The following is a 22482-nucleotide window of genomic DNA, read 5'->3' on the forward strand; positions in this document are numbered from 1 at the left end:
AGTGACGTGGATCATTGAGGATCTTCATCAAGCCCATATGGTCTTTCTGAACGTTGAGAGTCAATAAAACTCTCCTTAAAACGAGAAAACCATTTTCTTGCTGTGTTCTATCCATTAGCTCTATCCCCAAACACGACGCAAATGTTTCTGCCTGCCTCGGCTGCTGTCCACACAGACAAAAGAATATATTGAAAAGAATATATTGAAAAGAATACATTGAAAATGTTCCGATTCCTCCACTTGGTACTCCATTCTCAAGAATCCACAATTCCTCTCACTATCTCCGTTTAGCAGAATGACAATTCGTAATAACGTAGCAAACTAGAAATAAAAAATGACATAAAATAAATAAACACATAGCTGTCGGAATGCCGATATGCAAAACAAAATCTTTACGAACTTATGCACCAATCTATTACATTACATCCATGGATTGTTTATTAACAGTGATCCACGTGATGATGGCGATATAATCCTCCGAAACGTCTAGTGAAAATAGTAATATATGTAGCTGGTTTCAGTAATTTTTAGTTTCAAATGAAAGAGCGTAGTGTCGGCTCGCGATTTCGGGCTTGGTGCGGTGTGCAACTATGAAGCGCCCCACTCAGCGGCTTATGAATGGTGCAATTACTCATCGAAGCGGTACACTGTACATTATATTTCAAAAACTTTTCATCGTTTCACTTCCATCTTTCGCGCCCATACGCAGCTATATCCAACGGAGCACAGTATTGTGACGAAGAATAGTCAGGTGGTCACTGTATGTGTATAAGTAACACCTCGCAGTTGAAAATACGAAACATAAGAATTTCGGCTAATGCTGTGACTGGGAAGTGACAAAGGATATCTTTGAGGATACAAAATCTTTAATGAAAGATATTATTTATTGATACAACGTTGAAGAGCAAATAAATGACGGTATCAATGATCGAGCATCTTAAAACCCATTAGGAATGTCCGACAAAGTCACGAGTACACCAGAAGGGAGACGTCACAGCTCCATCTGGCGCTCGGCTCTGGAGATGTCGAAGGTGCAGGGCGAGGTGGCCACCACGCCGGGGCCGGGCACCATGTCATCCCCCGCCACCACCCCAGCAGCTCGCATCTCATCCCGCACCTGCAACACACACACCACGGCTGCGTAGTTCAATCCGCTCCCTCGAAGAACTGCATCGCCACTGTACCTGTAAAATATTAATGTAACATTTCTTATTACCAAAAAAGGGTGAGTTCTGTCCTAACCAGATAAACCCTTAAAAGAGTTTCTTGGTCACTTTTGGGCGCTATGTATGGTGTATTACTGATCATAAGATGTCATCTAATCCTATACTGCTGACATGGGTCATGACGGTGAAGTAATGTATATGTTTCTGTCGGTTGTATATCAGAGCATAATATGAGTCGAGATGTAAACGTGGCTGAATCACACAAATGAGTGCCTATGACCATAACGTGAATGAAATTGCACGATGTGTTGGTCTATCAACGCAGGGTGTCCAAAGTGAGTACTAGGAAAGGCGTACCACTCGAAGCTGTGTGTCATTGCGTAAAAACATCGATCGTATAAAAATGCAACTCATCTGAGACCGATGAAGAATGCTACGTCTTGTCAATGACACTCATCTATTAATGCAAGTCCTTATCAGTTTCCGAGTGGAGTGAAATATATACAGTGGATATTTGCAGTCTTGTACCTCTCATATGGCAGGTGCTCACAGCTGTGTGTAACGCTGTACGTCTTAAATGGACTAAACAGTACTGAAATTGGACAGCAGCTCAGTGGAGGCCCGTAATGTGGTCCGAGGCGTCATGATTTGAGCTCATTTCAAGCGGTTCAGGGTGCAGAATGCACCAAAGGACCATGAAGGTGTTTAAAGCCATAGTGTCTAAAGAATTTATGCAGGTATCTAGCACTAAATGACTTCGTACAGTTCACGTAATTATCACAAATTACAGGTGGTGGTTTGTGGATGCGGATCTGGCGTCGAACAGTGTCCAACATGTGTTCCATCGGGTTCACATCAGGCGAATTTGCTGACATCAAAGCAAGGTCACCTCCATTCACCTCCAACCATTATAGCACGATTCTGACTTATGCAAGGACAATTATCCTGATGGAAATGCCCTCTAACATGAAGCGATGCGAGAGGTCCATAATAACTTTCACGCAGTCCGCGGCTGTCATGATGCCTTTGATTACCAGCCCAACTCAAAAATGGAGCCCATGTGATGGTCCCCACTACCTTATGGCTGTACCTACCGTCCTTCGTCAGAGGTGGGTACAAGTTTTGAGCAGCCGGCCGCCCGGATGACGGCCTAGCTAGACAACATCTTCGACTTAGTGCCACAAGAAACGTGAGTCGTCCGATCAGGCGATCTATTTCTATTGACTCAGGGTCCAATCTTGTTGATCGAATTCTGATCCAGTTTTAACTGACGATGTCGGTGTGTCAACATCCGAGGACGTAGGTGTCACCTGCGGCAGAACTTTCCTGGTTAGAACAATACTATCGAACCCTTACATGCCCACTGATTCTCCTCGAGCTAAATACGCCAGAAAATATCCATGGCTATTTGGAACAGTGGATTAAACGAAGCGATCAATGTTCTCGTAATTTGTCTGATTTATGGCATCTGTCAACGAATAGCTTTGGATAGATAAAGCTTTCAGAAGAAACGGACTTTCTTCCTCGCCGAATTGAGGTCATTTCTGTACTGGAGATTCTGTGTTTTGCAATATCTCGTTGATGATTCCTGGTCATGAGTAATATTTTGTTCGTGTGCTTGTTTTGGTTGAGTTAAAAATGGTGGAATTATGTTTCCGCAGAGGTTATAATTTTGTGTTGCACTTTTATTTGCTATTGGCGCCGGCCGCGGTGGTCTAGCAGTTCAGGCGCTCAGTCCGGAACCGCGCGACTGCTACGGTCGCAGGTTCGAATCCTGCCTCGGGCCTGGATGTGTGTGATGTCCTTAGGTTAGTTAGGTTTAAGTAGTTCTAGGGGACTGATGACCACAGCTGTTAAGTCCCATAGTGCTCAGAGCCATTTGAACCATTTTTTGCTATTGGCCTATTTCAATCTCATGGCCATTATCTAGCATCTGCATGTAAGCTGCCATGTGTGTACTGTTCGTAGACCATTCACATTCACATGCATGTTATTGATAGTGACTATCAGGTTGAAACCGGTCCACAGCAAATATGAGAAATAGATAAAATTACAGCCTGAGCGAAAATATGTCTTCATTTAACTTGTTATTTGATGGTTGTGGAGCCACTGAAGAAGAAAGCAAATGACAAATCACACAAACATGGAATGCAGTGTAGCCTTACCTTTTCAACGGCGCGGAATACTCTCAGTAGGTTCAGTCCTGCGACCTTCTTCAGATCGTCCGGGGTCCAGTCGCCCCGCCGTAGCAACTCGGTAAACAGCTCAGGATACATGGACACATCCTCTAGGCCGCGCGGAGTCCTGCAGCAGCAAATGCTACTGAATTATTCAGCAAACCTTGTGTCCGCCATTCTCGCTTGCTTTTAGCACTCAAAAAGAGACCTGCGAGTACGGCGGCTTGTATTTTCACGTGAAATACATGTCTTTTATACGCCAAGTGAAATTTTAAGAAGTCAGTAACTCCATATAACTTAATACATCGTGGTAGGGAGAAAGTTTGTTGCTAATACAGACTGCAAAACTCAACTGCGAACATCATTTGGTATGAAACAGTGCATGAGGTGATAAAGAAGCCAATTACGTCAACACTACCGAAATCAGTACGTAAACGATCCAATAACTTCTTGCAGTAGATATTAATATAAACACTGTCTTTTTGAACCCTGTAAATAATAATTCGTTTCTGCATAAAATTGCACACATGAATAACACTGTGCTCGCAGGGATAAGACAACTGATGTAGTTTCATTTTTAAATTCAATTAATAGTGATTAATCGAATGTTGCGATCTCTGTTCTCGTTTAATGTTAAAGGAAGCAATATTAAGGTATAACATCTCGTGTACGATGATGCATTAGAATCGAGCGCAAACCCAGTTAGGAGATAGATGGGTAAAGATGGTAAAGATCTCGAGCGTGTCCTTTTCAAATGGACCCTCCCCATGACATTAAGCTTTAGCGAAGTAGAAAGGCCACGGGAAACGTAAATCTGAATAACCTAACTGGGAACTGAACCTATATCCTCGCGAATTCGTGTCCCTTGTCGTATTTCTTGCACCTCCTCACTCGGTGCTTTTATTGTTGATAGCCGCTGATGTGACATTTAACTGGTGTCGTAATTTTTATTTTCACCTGCATGCAGTTTCTTTGACAGCGAATTTCATTTGCTTTGGTGATTCAAGAACTCTGAGTACAGATATACAGGGTGTTACAAAAAGGTACGGCCAAACTTCCAGGAAACATTCCTCACACGCAAAGAAAGAAAATATGTTATGTGGACATGTGTCCGGAAACGCTTATTTTCCATGTTAGAGCTCATTTTATTACTTCTCTTCAAATCACATTATTCATGGAATGGCAACACACAGCAACAGAACGTACCAGCGTGACTTCAAACACTTTGTTACAGGAAATGTTCAAAATATCCTCCGTTAGCGAGGATACATGCATCCACCCTCCGTCGAATGGAATTCCTGATGCGCTGATGCAGCCCTGAAGAATGGCGTATTGTATCACAGCCGTCCACAATACGAGCACGAAGAGTCTCTACATTTGATACCGGGGTTGCGCAGACAAAAGCTTTCAAATGTCCCCATAAATGAAAGTCAAGAGGGTTGAGGTCAGGAGAGCGTGGAGGCCATGGAATTGGTCCGCCTCTACCAATCCATCGGTCACCGAATCTGTTGTTGAGAAGCGTACGAACACTTCGACTGAAATGTGCAGGAGCTCCATCGTCCATGAACCACATGTTGTGTTGTGCTTGTAAAGGCACATGTTCTAGCAGCACAGGTAGAGTATCCCGTATGAAATCATGATAACGTGCTCCATTGAGCGTAGGTGGAAGAAACTAAAATGAGTTCTAACATGGAAATTAAGCGTTTCCGGACACATGTCCACATAACATCTTTTCTTTATTTGTGTGTGAGGAATGTTTCCTGAAAGTTTGGCCGTACCTTTTTGTTACACCCTGTATATAGGACCCCAGAGATTCTCAGCACAGCGAATACTGCAGTTCATCGAAGAGCGGACGGGATGATTATGAACTCCATTTCAGAGGATCTTAGGAATGTTCGCTGAATTTACCGGTACATTGATCCATGGTTTCCGAAGGTGCTTTACCAGTTAACTTGAACTTAGTACGTGGGAAATGAAAGGCATATTATTCAGTGTTTTACACTTAAATCACTGGCAGCTCGTAACCACACGTTCACAGTTACCTCTCAGACGATCCTGGAAGACCTATATTAGTTGGATCGTTTTTGCTTCTGTTTTCGTATAGTTACATCCGTCCTTGATGCCCTTCTAGTACGTGTGTCGGCACCATAGATGTATGGATATAGTCTCTTCAGAGTGTTAGTGCTTTTCACCGCATCTGGTGAATATATATAAATAACAGAAACCAAATCTAAGCAGTATTCTTCATTCCCTGAGTATGCATTACGTTAAAAACTGGTTATCAGCTTTTTGACTGGTTTCTTCGGGGAGCAAGGATTCCTCACTTGTCCCAAACTCTTCGTCTCTGAGTAGCACTTGCACTCTGCGTCCTCAATTATTTATTGTGTGTATTCCACTCTGCCATCCCCTACGCTTTTTACCCTCTACAACGTCACTTTCTTTACCAGTTCTGTGGAGAACCTCCTCATTCCTTACTGAAACACTTCAGGCTGTAGGCAGCCTCTTGCTTCACTGTGTGTAGTATTTTTTAATTTTTCGACTGATTTGATGCAGCTCGCCCGAATTACTTTCTTGTGCAAAAATTTTTCATGTCAGAGTAGCACTTGCAACCAATGTCTTCAACTACTTGCTCGATGTATCCCAGTCTCTGTCTTCCTCTACAGTTTTTAGCCTCTACAGTTCCCTCTAGTACCATGAAAGTTACTGCCTGATTTGTTATGAGCTGTCCTATCATCCTGTCCCTTCTTCCTGTCAGTCCTTTCCATATACGCCTTTCTTCGTCGATTCAGCGGAGAACGTATTCATTTCTTACGTCATCAGTCCACCTAATTTTCAACATTCTTCTATAGTGCTACATCTCAAATAGTTCTACAACACTGAAACACCAAAGAAACTGGTATAGGCATGCTTATTCAAATACAGAGACTTGTAAACAAGCAGAATACGGCACTGGGGTCGGTAACGCCTTTATAAGAACAAAAGTGTGTGGTGAAGTTGTTAGATCGGTTACTGCTGCTACAGTGGCTGATTATCTAGATTTAAGTGAGTCTGAACGTCGTGTTCTGGGCGATGCAGGAGCGATGGGACACAGCATCTTCGAGATAGCGATGAAGTGGGGATTTTCCCGCACGACCATTTCACGAGTGTACCATGAATATCAGGAATCCGCTAAAACATCAAAGCTCCGACATCTCTGTTGCCGGAAAAAGACCCTGCAAGAAAGTGAGCAGCAACGACTGAAGAGAATCGTTCAACGCGATAAAAGTGCAACCCTTCGGCAAATTTTACTGCTGGGTCATCAACAAGTGTCAGCGGGCGAACCGTTCAACGAAACATCACCATATGGGCTTTCGGAGCCGAAGTCCCACATAAAGCTTTGCACCTCGCCTGAGCCCGTCAACACCGACATTGGACTGTTAATGACTGGGATCATGTTGCCTGGTCGGGCGGGTCTCGTTTCAAATTGTATCGAGCGGATGGATGTGTACCGTTATGGATACAATCTCATGAATCCACGACCCTTCATGTCATCAGGGGACTAATGGCGGAGGCTCTAATGATGTAGGGCGTTTGCAGCTGTAGTGATATGGGATCCTGATACGTCTAGATATGACTCTGACAGGTGACACGCAGTTAAGCATCGTGCCTGATCACCTGCATCCATTCATATCTATTGTGCATTCCTACGGACTTGGGCAACCAGCAGGACAATGCGACACCCCACACGTCCAGAATTGCTAGTGTGGCCCCAAGAACACTTTTCTGAGTTTAACCACTTCCGCTGGCCACAAATCTACCCAGACATTAGCATTATTGACAATATCTGGAATGTCTTGCAACGTTCTGTTCAGAAGGGATCTCCACCCCCTCGTACTCTTACCGATTTATGGACAGGCCTGCAGTATTCATGGTATCAATTTCCCCGGCACTACTTCAGACAATAGTCGAGTCCATGCCACGTCGTGTTGGGGCACTTCTGCGTGTTCGCGGGGGCTCTATAAAATATTAGGCAGGTGTGCCGATTTCTTTGGCTCTTGAGTGTATCGTCAGGTTTTTCTGGAGTCCATGTGTCACCATCATACAATGCTGTGCTCCAAACGTACATCCTCAGAAATTTCTTCGGCAAATTACGAACTGTGATTGGTACTTGTAGACTCCTCTTGACCAGGAATGCGCTTTTTGCTAGCTTCTTATGTTCTCTTTCCCGCTTCCGTTCTGGGTTATTTTAATGATTAGGTATCAAAACTCCTTAACTTTATCTATTTCCTGATATCGAATTATGATGTCAAGTTTCTCGCTGATCTCATTTCTGCTACATCTCATTACTTTCTTTACTCTCAGTCCATATCCTGTACTCATTAGACTTATTTCACACAGCAGACCCAGTAGATCTTCTTCACTTTCACTGAGGATAGCAATGTCATCAGAGAACCTTAACGTTGATATCCTTTCACCTTATCTCAAAACTGCATCGCTCATTATGTAAAATAGTCTGATCATACGAGGGAAGTTACGTGTATCAAAGAATGGTGAGCCACTGTTCCCTAGTTTGCGAACGCCGACCAGCTATAACTCAGCCTCATTTTCCCGCCTAGATTCCACGTGGACGGTGTTTTCAATAGCGCGGAAAGCTACAAAGCTGGTCCTAGCAGCCGAGGTTTGTTCTTCCTAAGTTACAAAGCGATCTTATCTTGCTTTGATACTAGACCTCTCATGGTCAGATATGTCCCATTTTCCGGTGCTAATCTGCTTTTAATATCCTAGTTTCATCCGCTATTTGTTATTATGCTCCCATGATACCAGAAGTCGTTTGCTTTGTTTAAACTGCGGGTTGCAACTTTGATGCTTATTACTTTCACCTTTCTTTGGTTTACTCCCAGTCCAAACAAAGTGGTCTTTAGACTGTTCATTCCTTTCAAGAGATCCTCCAGTTCTTCCTCACTTTCACTGAAGATAACAGTGTTGTCAATTAATCTTATTATTGATATTCTTCCACCCTGGATAGTTACCCCACTCTCAGATCATTCTTTTATTTCTATGACTGCGTCTTCGACGAATAGGCGAACACTGGGGGCGAAAGTCTACATCCATGTCCTACACCCACTTACTTTCCCGTCCTTCCCCAATCCGATGAAACCCTTGACCTCGCTGTTTGACACCATTTCTCATCTTGACACTTTGTTCTTAAATCCTTTTTCCATTATCAGTCGTCTCTAAAATGGGCGATCACAGAATTTGGGAAGAAAAACGTAAGTACAAAGAAGGTAACTCCGAGGAAACCATTGGTAACAAAAGTAATACTTCAGTTGATCAGTGAAAGGAGGAAGTACAAAAATAATCCGGGAAATTGAAGAATACAGAAATACAAGTCGCTGAGGTATGAAATAAATAGGAAGTGCAGGGAAGCTAAGACGAAATGGCTGCATGAAAAATATGAGGAAATGAAAAAGGATATGATTGTCGGAAGGACTGACTCAGCATACAGGAAAGTCAAAACAACGTACTGTGACATTAAAAGCAAGAGTGATAACATTAAGAGTGCAACGGGAATTCCGCTGTTAAATGCAAAGGAGAGAGCAGACAGGAGGAAAGAGTACATTTGAATCCTCTACGAGGGGGAAAAATTTGTCTGATGAAATAGAAGATGAAGCAGGAGTCGATTTAGAAGAGATTGGGGATTCAGTATTAGAATCAGAATTTAAGAGAGCTTTGGAGGACTTAAGATCAAATAAGGCAGAAATGATGGATATCATTCCACCAGAATTTCGAAAATCATTGGGAGAAGTGGCAACAAAACGATTATTCACCTTGGTGTTGAATGTATGAGTCTGGCGACTTACCATCTCACTTTCGGAAAAATATCATCCACGTAATTCCGAAGGCTGCAAGAGCTGACAAGTGCGAGAATTATCAAACAATCAGCTCAACAGCTCAAGTTGCTGAAAAGTATAATATACAAAAAACAGAAAAGAAAACTGAGCATGTGCTAGATGACGATCAGTTTGGCTTCAGAGAAGGTAAATATACGAGAGAGGTAATTCTGAAGCATGACTAAAGAAAAATCGAGACACGTTCATACAATTTTTGGACGTGGAAAAAGTGTTCGACAATGTAAAATTGTGCAAGATGTTCGTAATTGTGATAAAAATAAGGGTAAGCTTTAGGGAGACAAGGGTAATATATAACGTGTACGAGAGCAAAGAGGGAATAATGAGAATGGACGACCAAGAACGAGAGCATGAATTAAGAAAGTGTGTAATACAGGGATGTAGTCTTTTGCCTCTACTGTTCAATCTGCACATCGAAGAAGCAATGATGGAAATAAAAAAAAGTTTCGCGAGTGGGATTGAAATCAAGGTGAAAGGATATCAATGATACGATTCATTGATGACATTGCTATTCTAAGCGAAAGTGAAGAAGAATTACATGATCTGCTGAATAGAATCAACAATCTAATGAGTATAGAATATGGACTGAAAATAAATGGAAGAAGGACGAAAGTAATGAGATGGAGCAGAAATGAGAACAGCGATAAACTTAACATCACGATTGATGGTCACGAAGTAAATGAAGTTAAGGCTCAAAAATGGTTCAAATGGCTCTGAGCACTATGGGACTTAACATCTGTGGTCATCACTCCCCTAGAACTTAGAACTACTTAAACCTAACTAACCTAAGGACATCACACACATCCATGCCCGAGGCAGGATTCGAACCTGCGACCGTAGCAGTCCCGCGGTTCCGGACTGAGCGCCTAGAACCGCTAGACCACCGCGGCCGGCTGAAGTTAAGGATTTGTGCTACTAGTCAGCAAAACTAATATCTCACTTAGCAAGGAGGACATCAAAAGCAGACTAGCATTGGCAAAAAGGACATTCTTGGTCAAAGTAAGTCTATTAGTATCAAACGTACGCCTTAATTTGAGGAAAAAATTTCTGAGGATGTACGCCAGGAGTTCACAATTCTATGGTAGTAAAACGTGGACTGTAGGAAAACCGGAACTGATGATAATCGAAGCATTTGAGATGTGGTGCTACAGACGAAAGCTGGAAATTCTGTGAACTGATAAGGTATGAGGCGGTTCTGCGCAGAATCGGAGAGGAAAGAAATATGTGGCTAACACTGACAAGAAGAAGGGACAGGATGATAGAACATTTGTTAAGGCATGAGGGAAAGACGTCCATGGCACTAGAGGAAGCTGTAGAGGATAAAAACTGTAGGGAAAGACAGAGTGTCGAATACATCCAGCAAATAATTGAAGACGTAGGTTGCAAGTGCTCTTCTGAGATGATGAGGTTGGCACAGGAGAAGAATTCGTGGCTGGTCGCATCAAACCATCCATAAGACTGATGAGCCAAAAGAAAAAAATGAAGTTATCGTGTGTCATTGATGGACGGGAGACCAGTCTGGGGAAGGTCGGCCGCCGCGTTGCAAGTTTTATTTCAGGTGACTGCAATGGGCGATGTGGTGAAGATGAGAACAACACCAGACCCAGTCCACGAGCGGAGAAAATCTCCAACCCATCCGGAAATCGAGCCCGAGGCCGCTGAATGGTAGGCAACCATTTTAGCACTCTGCTAAGCAGGCGGCCTAGAGAGCTGTCGAAACACAGTAACACCTAGAAGTGCTAAAAGGGAGGAGGTAGAATTGTGCAGACCATACAGCAACAATGTCGGAAAACAGACTATATAAAATAGAATTTAGCAGGACAATAGTTGGAAAGAGTTGAAGAGGAAGACCCAGAATCAGGTGGTGAAGTAACATCCTGGAGGACACAGCTAGGACGAACATCAGCACTGGATGGACAGACATCTTCTCAGTTTTCTTTGGCATTGTTATGTATATTACTTTTGATAAGGAAATGTGATCTGTTAAGCTGAACGCACGATAATGCTCGCTTTCATCTGCCTTTGTTATCTTTGGGATTGTGCAGATCATATTTTTCTGAAAGTTTGATGGTATGTCCCCAGTCTCATGGATTCGACACATCGACATGAATAGTCGTTTGGTTGCCACTTATCTCAATGATTTTAGAAATTCCTCAACCTCCCTATTACATACGACTATTCCTTGCGTTCACCAGTGGGCGTCGGTCAACTGTGCACGCCCAGACGCACTCATCCAGTACATGTCCTTTGTTTGGGCACTTTGCATATGAAGTAGCAAATGTCGTGGGTTCAATGTCCGGAGAGAGTGCCCTCCACTTTTAATAGCTTAGCTCCTTGAAATGTCCTGGCAAAAGCGTGAAGGACACATTCCCATCACTGATAATGGTGTGATCCTGGAGAGAAGCTATATGACAGGATCGGACTGCTGCTCCCCAGGTGCCAACCAAATATGCTCGCACCAGACCAGCACATGGGCTGGGCACGTTGTCTGGGATGCAAGAGGTGTAGCAGGTTTCGATGACAGCACCCAAGCAAGGTTTCGGCGAGACTGATGCCCTGACCATCCACCCAGTCCCTGATTTGGACGGCTAGTTAAAGAAGTCGGTGGTCAGGTTCAAATGGTTCAAATGGCTCTGAGCACTATGGGAGTTAAATTCTGAGGTCATCAATCCCCTAGAGCTTAGAACTACTTAAACCTAACTAACCAAAGAACATCACACACATCCATGCCCGAGGCAGGATTAGAATCTGCGACCGATGCGGTCGAGCGGTTCCAGACTGTAGTGCCTAGAACCGCTCGGCCACACCGGCCGGCGGTGGTCAGGTGTTCACCGCCATTACGGCGATAGAAGACCTTGAATTGTGATAAAGAAACCTGGGCACTGTTGTCAGACACGGCCTGTCGAGCGCTTCCTCGATTGTGAATATTGTAGACAGTTAGCGTGCATAGTCGATGACTACATTCGTGTCACAAAAAGGTAGTGAGAGTGAGCGTGAAATGTTCAGGAAAAATCAGCATAGTTTCTCTCTCACTGGCAGTCCGGATGTTGCCATGGAGGCAATATATGTTCCGTCGAGCTAATTCCTTCATGCCCGACATCCCCCACAGCGAGGAATGAAGTAGCTGGAGGATGGGATGGGGGAGGGGGGTGTTTGAAGCAGAGGCAGATTTACGAATCGGCATTTAGAGTTAGCTGAGGTTAATGTTACGACGCCGTTTGTTGCATTGAAGCTGTGCCGCATCGTAAAATAGTTACGAAATGCCAGGTCTGCTTGGTTTTGTATAGGTTTCGGATAATCTGACTGCACAGCCAACAAAATTTTGTGCAGTAATGGGTCGCGGGCCGAGCTGTAAGCATGAACTCTTTCGTTTTCTGGTGATCGTACTCGATGTCGGGACCACGGAAAATGCGATAAAGAGCGTGTGCAGTCTCATGTTGGATGGGTGGGGGTGGGGGAGCGCGGAAGCTGATTTCGCAGTTATAACCACTCAAAAACAGTGCCCACTGTTGCTGACACCGTGCTGTCCTTCCAGCAAAAGCATCGACTGAGTCCTAAGATGCGATATCAGTGGTTTGTGGTAGGATAATATTTCTAGTTTATACCACAAAAATACCCATACATCTTCTTCAGGCCGTAAATTATCACAAAATTCTCGTTACCAGTTTGGGATTATTTTTATTTGCTTTTGCCGTTAATGAAGTTAAATTCTTTTGGGTCATATATCTCCAAGCAGTCGACATTTCGACTCCTCTGCTATGATCTTCTTCAGGATCTTGTGGTGTACACTGTAGACTGAGAACTTTCAACCACCAGTGTCACCTTTCCTTTTAAAGGGAAGTTTCCCCGCGCTTGTACTGGAGAAGTGCGATTATTGGGCAAAAGTCTTGCACTAACATTGGTGGGCCATTATCGCTGGATAGTAAGAGTAGTTTTCCCGAGCTAATGCCGAGGAAGGGGGTATTAGCTAAAACTCCTGTGGCTACCGTTGGTGGACCAACGTCATTGATTAGAGAGGAAAGAACTTCAATAGAGAGGACGGCTATAGGCTTCCGGCATCATGGCTTCCCATCATCAACGAAGCGAATACGGGGCCTGGAAACCTATTCTGCAGACAATACAGTAATATCATGGATAAATGTTCCCCCTCTAATGTTCTGCCCTTTTCGCTTCTAGACAATGATGTGGGCCCGTCAGTAGCAGTAGGACGAATTTCAACCAGTAACTCTTCTCGAGCATAATTGCGGAAAAGACCCTTTCAAACCAACGACGTTGGTCCACCAATGGTAGCTCCAGGAGTTTTAGCTAATAACCCCCTCCGTCGACACTATCGGGGGAAAATTTCTCTTACTAACAGATGACGAAGCGCAGGCTCATAGTCATTAGGGCTTTTCAGACCACTTATACGACGGAGCCATCCCGTTCGCATTCTGTGATACATCTGTTGGAACCATCGTGGCTGAGCGATTTGAGCTCCTTGGGATATAACTATCTTTTCGATGTGATACTGTTGCTGCCGAGAATGTGTCCCAGATATTTAACGCTACGGGGAAAAATTATCCACTTTTCTTACTGGCAACGTAAGACATTTTCCGAAATCCCTTTGGAAAGGAATTCATGGTACGTCACGTGTGTCGTGTCTACAGCCCCTTTTATGACGGTAACGTCAAAGTAAATAGTGCGCTCAGGAATGAATTACTCTAAGTATTTCTGGAACACGGCTGGGATGCTACCAAACCCAGACGGTTAGCGGTTGCAATGGAATCTGTCGAATGGCACATTTAAGACCAAAAGCTGTTTTGGCTCGTTATCTAATGGAAATTGCAAATATGCGTCTTTTAAATCAATAATGTTGGGCTCTTGCTACTTTTATTTACAAACCTTTGTAGACATGGTATAGAATACAGATCAACGCTTGAGTGAGTATTTATTTGCTTTAAAGTCGCAACAAATGTGGATTGACCGGTTCGAATTTCTCATGACGACTACTGGAGTTACTCATTAAATGTCTGATACTGTCGAAATGACTTGTTGTGCCTAAAGTTGTGCCATAAGCATCTACAACTGCAAGCGCTTGACCGCGAGCTCTACTAAATTTACGCACTGCCAATGGTTACATGCATATACGAGCAGAATTCGGAACAACCGTCGGACTCGACATTTTTCACATCTACACGTCATTTCTAGAGGACTGGTGGTAAGGGGCAAAAAATACTCTAGCGTAAAAGAAAGTTTGCAACACAGTCTTTTTCGGATTTGTAGTCTAAGCGCTTACTCACTAACGCACGGAGTCAGACAATGTGGTATAGTACCAGCTCAGTTCATAGCCGTCATTTACGTCTCTTCATTCAAAAGAACTACTTCTGGACACTAGCTGAATTGTATCACTTCATACATAGACTGCAAGATGTCTATGATCTGTACACTGGTACGAAAAACTTAGGAATGAAGGTAACGTTTCCGTAATGGGTTACTGCCATGTAACAAAGTAAGAGAGATCTAGGAAACTTCGACTATATACGATAAGAACTACTACAGCATACTATAGAAGGTAACTTAAAGACATACGCAATGAAATAAATAGATATGGCACTTTATTCAAAGGCAGTAATTTCTCTAAAGTCTCCGCAACACATGACGGTCCCCTAGACGGTACAAATGGCTGGACATGATTCTTAATAGGGTGAGTTGTCTCCACAGATGCACTGATGCATCGTGCTCCCACTCCGGCCACAAGCTTGGTCTTACCAAGCTTTTATGGTAAGATGCTCCATTGCTCCACCACTGCGGTTGCCAACTACTGGACGGTCGTTGGTGCATGTGGACTTGCTGCCTTACGCTTCGCCAATGCATACCATACTTGTTCGATGTATTTACATAGGGGGAAGGAGCGTGCCAGTCCATTCACAGAATATTCTCTATAGCAGGAGCTCTTTAGTCTGCTCTGTTCGATTCAATCGCTCATTGTCATTCATAAAACTGAAACAAGGACCGAATGCACTCCTCAAAAGACGCACAACGAGAAGAAGTGGTGTGTCAAAATAACGTTGACTGGTGACTTTACCGTGCTGAAGTATTGGGAGGTGCAACATTATGCCTCCCCACATTATAATACCTGGATCACCATAACGGCCATGTTCGACAGTGTTGCGGGACGCATTACGTGTTCCCACCTTTCAGTATGAGAGGATATTTCCAGTATTGTCGAACTTGACAGTTTTTGTGGTTCAGGCGTTATGGTGGGCCGTACTTACCTCCAAATCTTTGTTCACGGCACATTCGTCGGTCGATGTCATTGAGACACTGTACTTCTTCCCCATTTGCGCCTTTCAGGACTGTATTCGGCCTTAAATTGAGTTTTTGAATGTCAGCGCGACAGCGTCGAAGAGGCAGTGGGAGAAGCTTTTCGAAGGAGACGATGTTTGGCGAATGGACTGACCTACCTGTACCCCAGAATTAAATCCGATCGAGCAGTTGTGGGATGCGTTGGGGAGACGTATCACAGCACTGTGTATATTTGAGTGGTGTATCTTCTGTCGGACATGTCTGTCAGGACATCACTCGTGACGACGTGGCTGCTGCATAGAGAATGGGGAAAGAAAAGAAAGGAATGGGTGGAAATTCGTGACTTTCAGCTCCACAGGGTTTTGTGGTAATGGAGTGGCGAAAGTTAAAAAAGTATGCCAGACCGGGACTCGAACCCGGATTTACCGCACCTCATGGACGCTTGCCTTAGATCACGCCGACACGTCACCGATAAACTTAAATTTTCAATGTATCACACGCCGCACTGCATCGTCCCTCGTCCATTAATCCCATACTCGCAAATTATTGATTTCCATAGGAGTTCGGACGATATTAGTGCATCCGCGCTGACGCATGTCCAACAGCAAAGACAACATTGAAATATATACAGGTCGCACAAGCGCATCTGCTCTTCGGCTTTTCTATCATCGAAGTTACACTAACATCGTCCGAGCTCCTACGGGAATCAATATTTTGCGAGTAGGGGGTTATGTACGAGGAACATTGCAGTGCAGCGTGCGGTAAGTTGGAAATATCAGTCACTGAGGGATTGTCTCCTGATGGCCGAAGTGGTTAAGGCAGCTGCTCATCAGAAGCGGCAAATCCGTGTTCGAGTCCCGGGCCAGCACAACTTTTCCAACTTTCGTCTTTGCATTATCACATGTCCTGTGCGGCTGGAAGACCAAAATTCCCACCCATCCATTCCCATTTTTCCCCATTCTGTAATTCATATAAATGTGTTACATCACGTGCTCATGTACCAACAACCATACAGCAGATGGAACCCCGCTGCTGGAGAAACGGAACGTCCTACCACAAGAACTTCTTACTAACCCTGTGGCCAGCGTGAGCACGTTACAGAGCACACACCGTGTATTACTTGGCAGTGACATATCATGAGACAGTTAATTTCGTTCTCATGTTTTGCACACCAGTGTTTTGCAAGGTGGTCATTTGCTTACTTCCGATGTGACAAGGGCCTTATCGACCGTACATCTGCTCTACTTGCCTCTCCCCTTTCTTTATTTCGATTGCATTGTCTGTCCATCCAGTGGTGATGTTAGTCCTAGATGCATCCTCCAGGATGTAATCTCACCACCTGATTCTGGGTCTTCCTCTTCAACTCTTTCAAACTATTGCTCTGCTAAATGCTATTTTACATAGTCTGTTTTCCATCATTGTTGCTGTACGGTCTGCCCAATTCTACCTTCTCCTTTTTAGCACTTCTAGGTGTTACAGTGCTTCGACAATTCTCTACCCCACCCGCTTAGCAGAGTGCTAAAATGTTTGCCTACCATTCAGCGGCCTCGGGCTCCATTTCGGTTCGGTTGGAGATTTTCTACGCTCGTGGACTGGGTCTGGTGTTGTTCTCATCTTCACCACATCGCCCAATGCAGTCACCTGAAATAAAACTTGCAACGCGGCGGCCGACCTTCCCCAGACTGGTCTCCCGTCCATCAATGACACACGATAACTTCATTTTTTTTCTTTTGGCTTATCAGTCTTATGGATGGTTTGATGCGACCAGCAACGAATTCTTCTCCTGTGCCAACCTCATCATCTCAGAGGAGCACTTGCAACCTACGTCTTCAATTATTTGCTGGATGTATTTCAGTCTCTGTCTTTCCCTACAGTTTTTATCCTCTACAGCTTCCTCTAGTGCCATGGACGCCTTTCCCTCATGCCTTAACAAATGTCCTATCATTCTGTCCCTTCTTCTTGTCAGTGTTATCCACATATTCCTTTCCTCTCCGATTCTGCGCAGAACCGCCTCATACCTTACCTTATCAGTTCACAGAATTTCCAGCTTTCGTCTGTAGCACCACATCTCAAATGCTTCGATTCTCATCAGTTCCGGTTTTCCCATAGTGCACGTTTTTCTACCATACAATGCCGAACTCCAGGCGTACAACCTCAGAAATTTCTTCCTCAAGGTAAGGCCTACGTTTGATACTAGTAGATTTGCATTGGCCTAGAATGCCCTTTTTTCCACTGCTAATCTGCTTTTGCTAAGTCAAATATTGGCTATTTTGCTGACTAGTAGCAGAATTCCTTAACTTCATCTACTTCGTGACCATCAATCCTGATGTTAAGTTTGTCGCTGTTCTCATTTCTGCTCCATCTCATTACTTTCGTCTTTCTCCCGTTTATTCCCAGTCCATATTCTGTACTCATTAGTATGTTCATTCCATTCAGCAGATCATGTAATTCTTCTTCGCTATCGCTCAGGAAAGCAATGTCACCAACGAAACGTATCATTGATATCTTTTCACCTTGATTTTAATTCCACTCGCGAACCTTCTTTTATTTCCATCATTCCTTATTCGATGTGGAGATTGAACAGTAAGGGCAACAGACTACATCACTGTATTACACCCATTTTAATTCATGCATTCGTTCTTGGTCGTCCATTCTCATTATTCCCTCTTTGTTCTTGCACACGTTGTATATTACCCTTCTCTCCCTAAAGCTTACCCTTATTTTTCTCACAATTACGAACATCTTGCACAATTTTACATTGTCGAACACTTTTTCCACGTCCACAAATTCTATAAACGTGTCTTGATTTTTCTTTATTCTTGATTCAGAATTACCTCTCTCGTATATTTACCTTCTCTGAAGCCAAACTGATCGTCATCTAGCACATGCTCAGTTTTCTTTTCTGTTTTTTGTATATTATACTTTTCAGCGACTTGAGCTGTTGAGCTGATTGTTTGATAATTCTCGCACTTGTCAGTTCTTGCAGCCTTCGGAATTACGTGGACGATAATTTCCCGAGAGTGAGATGGTATGTCGCCAGACTTATACGTTCAACACCAAGGTGAATAAGCCTTTTGTTGCCACTTCTCCCAATGATTTTCGAAATTCTGGTGGAATGATATCCACCATTTCTGCCTTATTTGATCTTAATTCCTCCAAAGCTCTCTTAAATTCTGATTCTAATACTGGATCCTCTATCTCTTCTAAATCGACTCCTGTTTCATCTTCTATTTCATCAGACAACTTTTCCCCCTCATAGAGGATTCAAATGTATTCTTTCCACCTATCCGCTCTCTCCTCTGCATTTAACAGCGGAATTCCCGTTGCACTCTTAATGTTATCACTCTTGCTTTTAATGTCACAGTGCGTTGTTTTGACTTTTCTGCATGCTGAGTCAGTCCTTCCGACAATTATTTCTTTTTTCATTTCTTTATATTTTTCATGCAGCCATTTCGTCTTAGCTTCCCTGAACTTCCTATTTATTTCATTCCTCAGTGACTTGCATTTCTGTATTCTTGAGTTCCCCGGGTAATTTTTGTACTTCTTCCTTTCATTGATCAACTGAAGTATTTCTTTTGTTACCCATGGTTTCTTCGGAGTTACCTCCTTTGTGCTTATATTTTTCTTTCCAAATTCTGTGACTGCCCTTTTTAGAGATGTCCATTCCTTTTCCACTGTACTGCCTACTAAGCTGTTCGTTATTGCTGTGTCAGTTTCGTTTCACAACTCTCCAAATTCTTCATTTTCCTTTACTCTCCATTCCATATCATTTTCACCAAACAGCGATCCAAAAATATTTCTTAGCAATATTGTTTCGAATGTTTACAGTTTTTCTTCATCTTTCTTTCCAAATGTTAACGCTTCCCAGCCCTATAAGTTGCCGGTGTAACTGACACAACTGGATTTTGAAGTTAGCAGTAAGTGATCTTATCTTTACGATTCTGCTGAAACTGAAATATGTTTTTTTAGGCGTTGTTGGATGGACATCTGTTTCTATATGTTTCTGTTGTTATTAAAAGGAAATCCTAAGTACTTCAAGTGGTTAGTCGTCTTCAAAGTGAATCCATCTGCAGACAAAGTGGAAATTCTTACCTAAGTCCATATATTCTATGTATTCTTCATCAGCATGTAATCCTGTTACCTCAGCGATTTTGTAATAATTTTGCATCATTGTGATTAACTCCGTTTTGGGACTACTTCTTAATGCAACAGCATAAACATTTAGTCATCGCAAATATCAAAATCACGGACTTTCTCTTCGACGTTGTCCCACACTTCCAGCGTAATGTTTCACGGTTGTCTTCTATTCAGGCAGCATTCATGATACAGGTATTGCATTTTCGAGGTTTACCTTACAACAGTACCTCATTCACATGCTGTCATAATCGTAAATATAGTACAGGTATATTAAAAAGGAATGTAGAAGCCAAGTATTGACACCAGAGGCAATGTGTAGAGTTTATAAAGATACATGCAATCCTACGTTAACGTAAGAAGCACTAAAATGTTCGGCTTTTGCCACTGTGTTGATTTTCGCTTCTTACTACCTGTATCCTCCATCTTCAGGTGTGCTCGGATGAAATATCACCTAAACACACCCGAAAATGGAATATAGCTGGCGATACTTGTTATGGGAGGAATAAATTAAATCAGTGGTAAAAGTCGATCATTTTGGTATTGCTTATCCAGATTTCGACGATCGTCGGTCATCCGTCTTTGGGGATGAACAAGTGTACTGCAGTAACATGTTGATCTCGTTTCAGTGGCACGTAGTGACAAAATAAACAAAAACGTCCGATAAGGGGTCAGGAATATAGCAACTGAGTTAACAGTGCTTGATGTTCAACGGGAAGTTTCCAACTTATAAATTAGTTGCTCCTACTCTCGGTGCACTCTCCGTTGACATGTCTCATTCATTCATATCAGTAACCGTTAAACTGGCTTACAATATTGAAGTAATAATGACAGTAATGACTTCTGTTCTCTTCTATCCGCAGAAATCATTACAGCTTTTTATAATCAATGTAGAAAGCGGGAGTGACACTTGTCACGACTGTAATGAAACCTAAGTTTTCCATTAGACGAGACGGTTACGGGTGTGTGGACGGTAAGATGAATATGCTAAGTCTAGAATAATATGAGAGCACTGTATTTTCGCGAACCATTAAGCTAAGTCTTTTGTAGAAGAATTACATCGCTGCCTGTGAGCAAAACAAGTAAAAATTCGGCTGATACCTCCTACTCACACCCAGAAAATATCGACCCACCAGAAATTAAACAACTGGTTTCATCGCATCCCTCTTTTTCTTTCATTACGTTTCCGCCTGCCGATTCACGGTGCACACACCATCAGATAGATGTGACATTTGTGGTTACTGAACACAACTTCAAAGATGGCACCGTGACAAGCAGACGGTGGGGTGCCGACAGAGACGTCCGTGGAACGGTGTAGGTGGGGGTGAGACGGGGAAGGTGAGGGGGGGGGGGATGCGGGTTGGTGGAAGTGGAACACATTCATCTCGTCCCTCTCGCCGCACTGCAATCATGCTCTCATCGCTGCTTTAATAAATCTGCCCGCTTTCGTACGAACCAATATCAGTCCTTCAGAGTGCTCTCAAACGATATTGCTGCAGGCAGACAGTAGCGGCACTGCGTGTAGCCTCCTCCAAACACAGGAATCCGGGACATATGCACGCGACGCGCCCTAACTTATTGTAGCACCCTTCAAATTGTCCTAAGTTGGCAATATTGGCATGAGTGGGTAAGCTTCGTCGCACAGCCGGTACGTGGCAGTTTCAGGCAGGAAATGCGACGTAGGGACGACGTATTTCTGAGAGATGTCGTCATCTTCGTTTGTGTGACGATGTTCCGAGGAGACATGCTGCACCAAGATCTAAACTGTGGAAATACAATGGTGTGCAAAAGTGAAGGACGAAAGTAACTTTCGACTGCAGTGTAACAAAACTTACCGAAACTTGGGCCATACACAGAAAGAACCGCTACAGTAGAAGCTATACAAGAAAAATACACAAAAATGATATTAAATGTGTTCTATCTCGGAAATAATGCTGAGAAGGGTATATTTACTTATGAATGTTCTGTTCTGAATCATTAACACAACACCTCTCAAAGCATGTACTTTTCCTCCTGACTCAAGCTGTATCAAGGAAGAATTCGCAGCAGGTTTCTCATGTACAAAACACATCTGATTTGAACTCTGACTGTATGTGAGGAGATTGTGTCACACCTCTTGTAAGGAAGAGACACGGTTATCACTAGGAAATGTACAGATGTAGGATCCTGGCCTATCGAGACTGCATCTTATCATTCTATGACATTGCTCCTCGCGTTGGTTGGGACGCAATGAGTGTCATTCAGATTTGGAATCAAAGGAATAAGGTGAACTATACTGTACGGTATGCAGGGTCTCGATGGCCCCACGCTACTACTGTTTCCTCAGTCGTGCTGTATCATACAGTCACTTCATGTTTATTGAGTTAGGAAACGAGTTTCTTTGCAGCAACGTAACTGCCCACACTGCGTGTACGACGACGCCTGGATCAGCGCAGGGTGTTAACACGGCCATCGTTTGCGGCTTCCCTTAACGCGGCAACAGAGAGACTTGTGAAGCCAGAGTAGTGCCCAACGACAACACACCTCACACAGGAGAGGTTCCAGCTTTTGTTTACAGGTGAGTGCCATTCCAGCGTACATTATCAAGATCGATGGATCCGTTTGCAGAGTCTGTGAGGAGAACAAAAGGTTACCAGATAGTATTCCTCATCGTTAGACACGTCTAGCACGTTGCTTGGCGGTATGGGATGCTACTAGGTACATAATACAGTCATTCCTCGTTCGAGCAGTTGGGAATTTGGACATCAGGCGTTATCGTTCTCCCATGTTAACGCCGGTAGCTGCGCACTATCTTCGAGTTTTCCCTTACGTTATCTTTCGACAAGATTACTC

The 22482-nt window shown here is 43.4% G+C and overlaps 1 protein-coding gene across 1 annotated transcript in view; it reads right to left on the reverse strand.

Annotated features, from left to right (window-relative positions):
• Positions 1 to 902: 902 nt before the first annotated feature.
• LOC124606161 (dipeptidase 1-like) overlaps positions 903 to 22482 on the reverse strand; it is a 297352-nt gene continuing 275772 nt past the window's right edge. Inside the window, exons 10-11 of the mRNA XM_047138128.1 lie at positions 3332 to 3470; positions 903 to 1117 (exon numbers count right to left, since the gene is read on the reverse strand). Coding sequence (XP_046994084.1) covers positions 992 to 1117; positions 3332 to 3470 — 265 coding nt within the window. The 3' untranslated portion in view covers positions 903 to 991. The remainder of the gene's footprint in view (positions 1118 to 3331; positions 3471 to 22482) is intronic.

The sequence above is a fragment of the Schistocerca americana genome, chromosome 3 (genome assembly GCF_021461395.2).
Source record: "Schistocerca americana isolate TAMUIC-IGC-003095 chromosome 3, iqSchAmer2.1, whole genome shotgun sequence".
NCBI classification, from domain to species: Eukaryota; Metazoa; Arthropoda; class Insecta; order Orthoptera; family Acrididae; genus Schistocerca; species Schistocerca americana.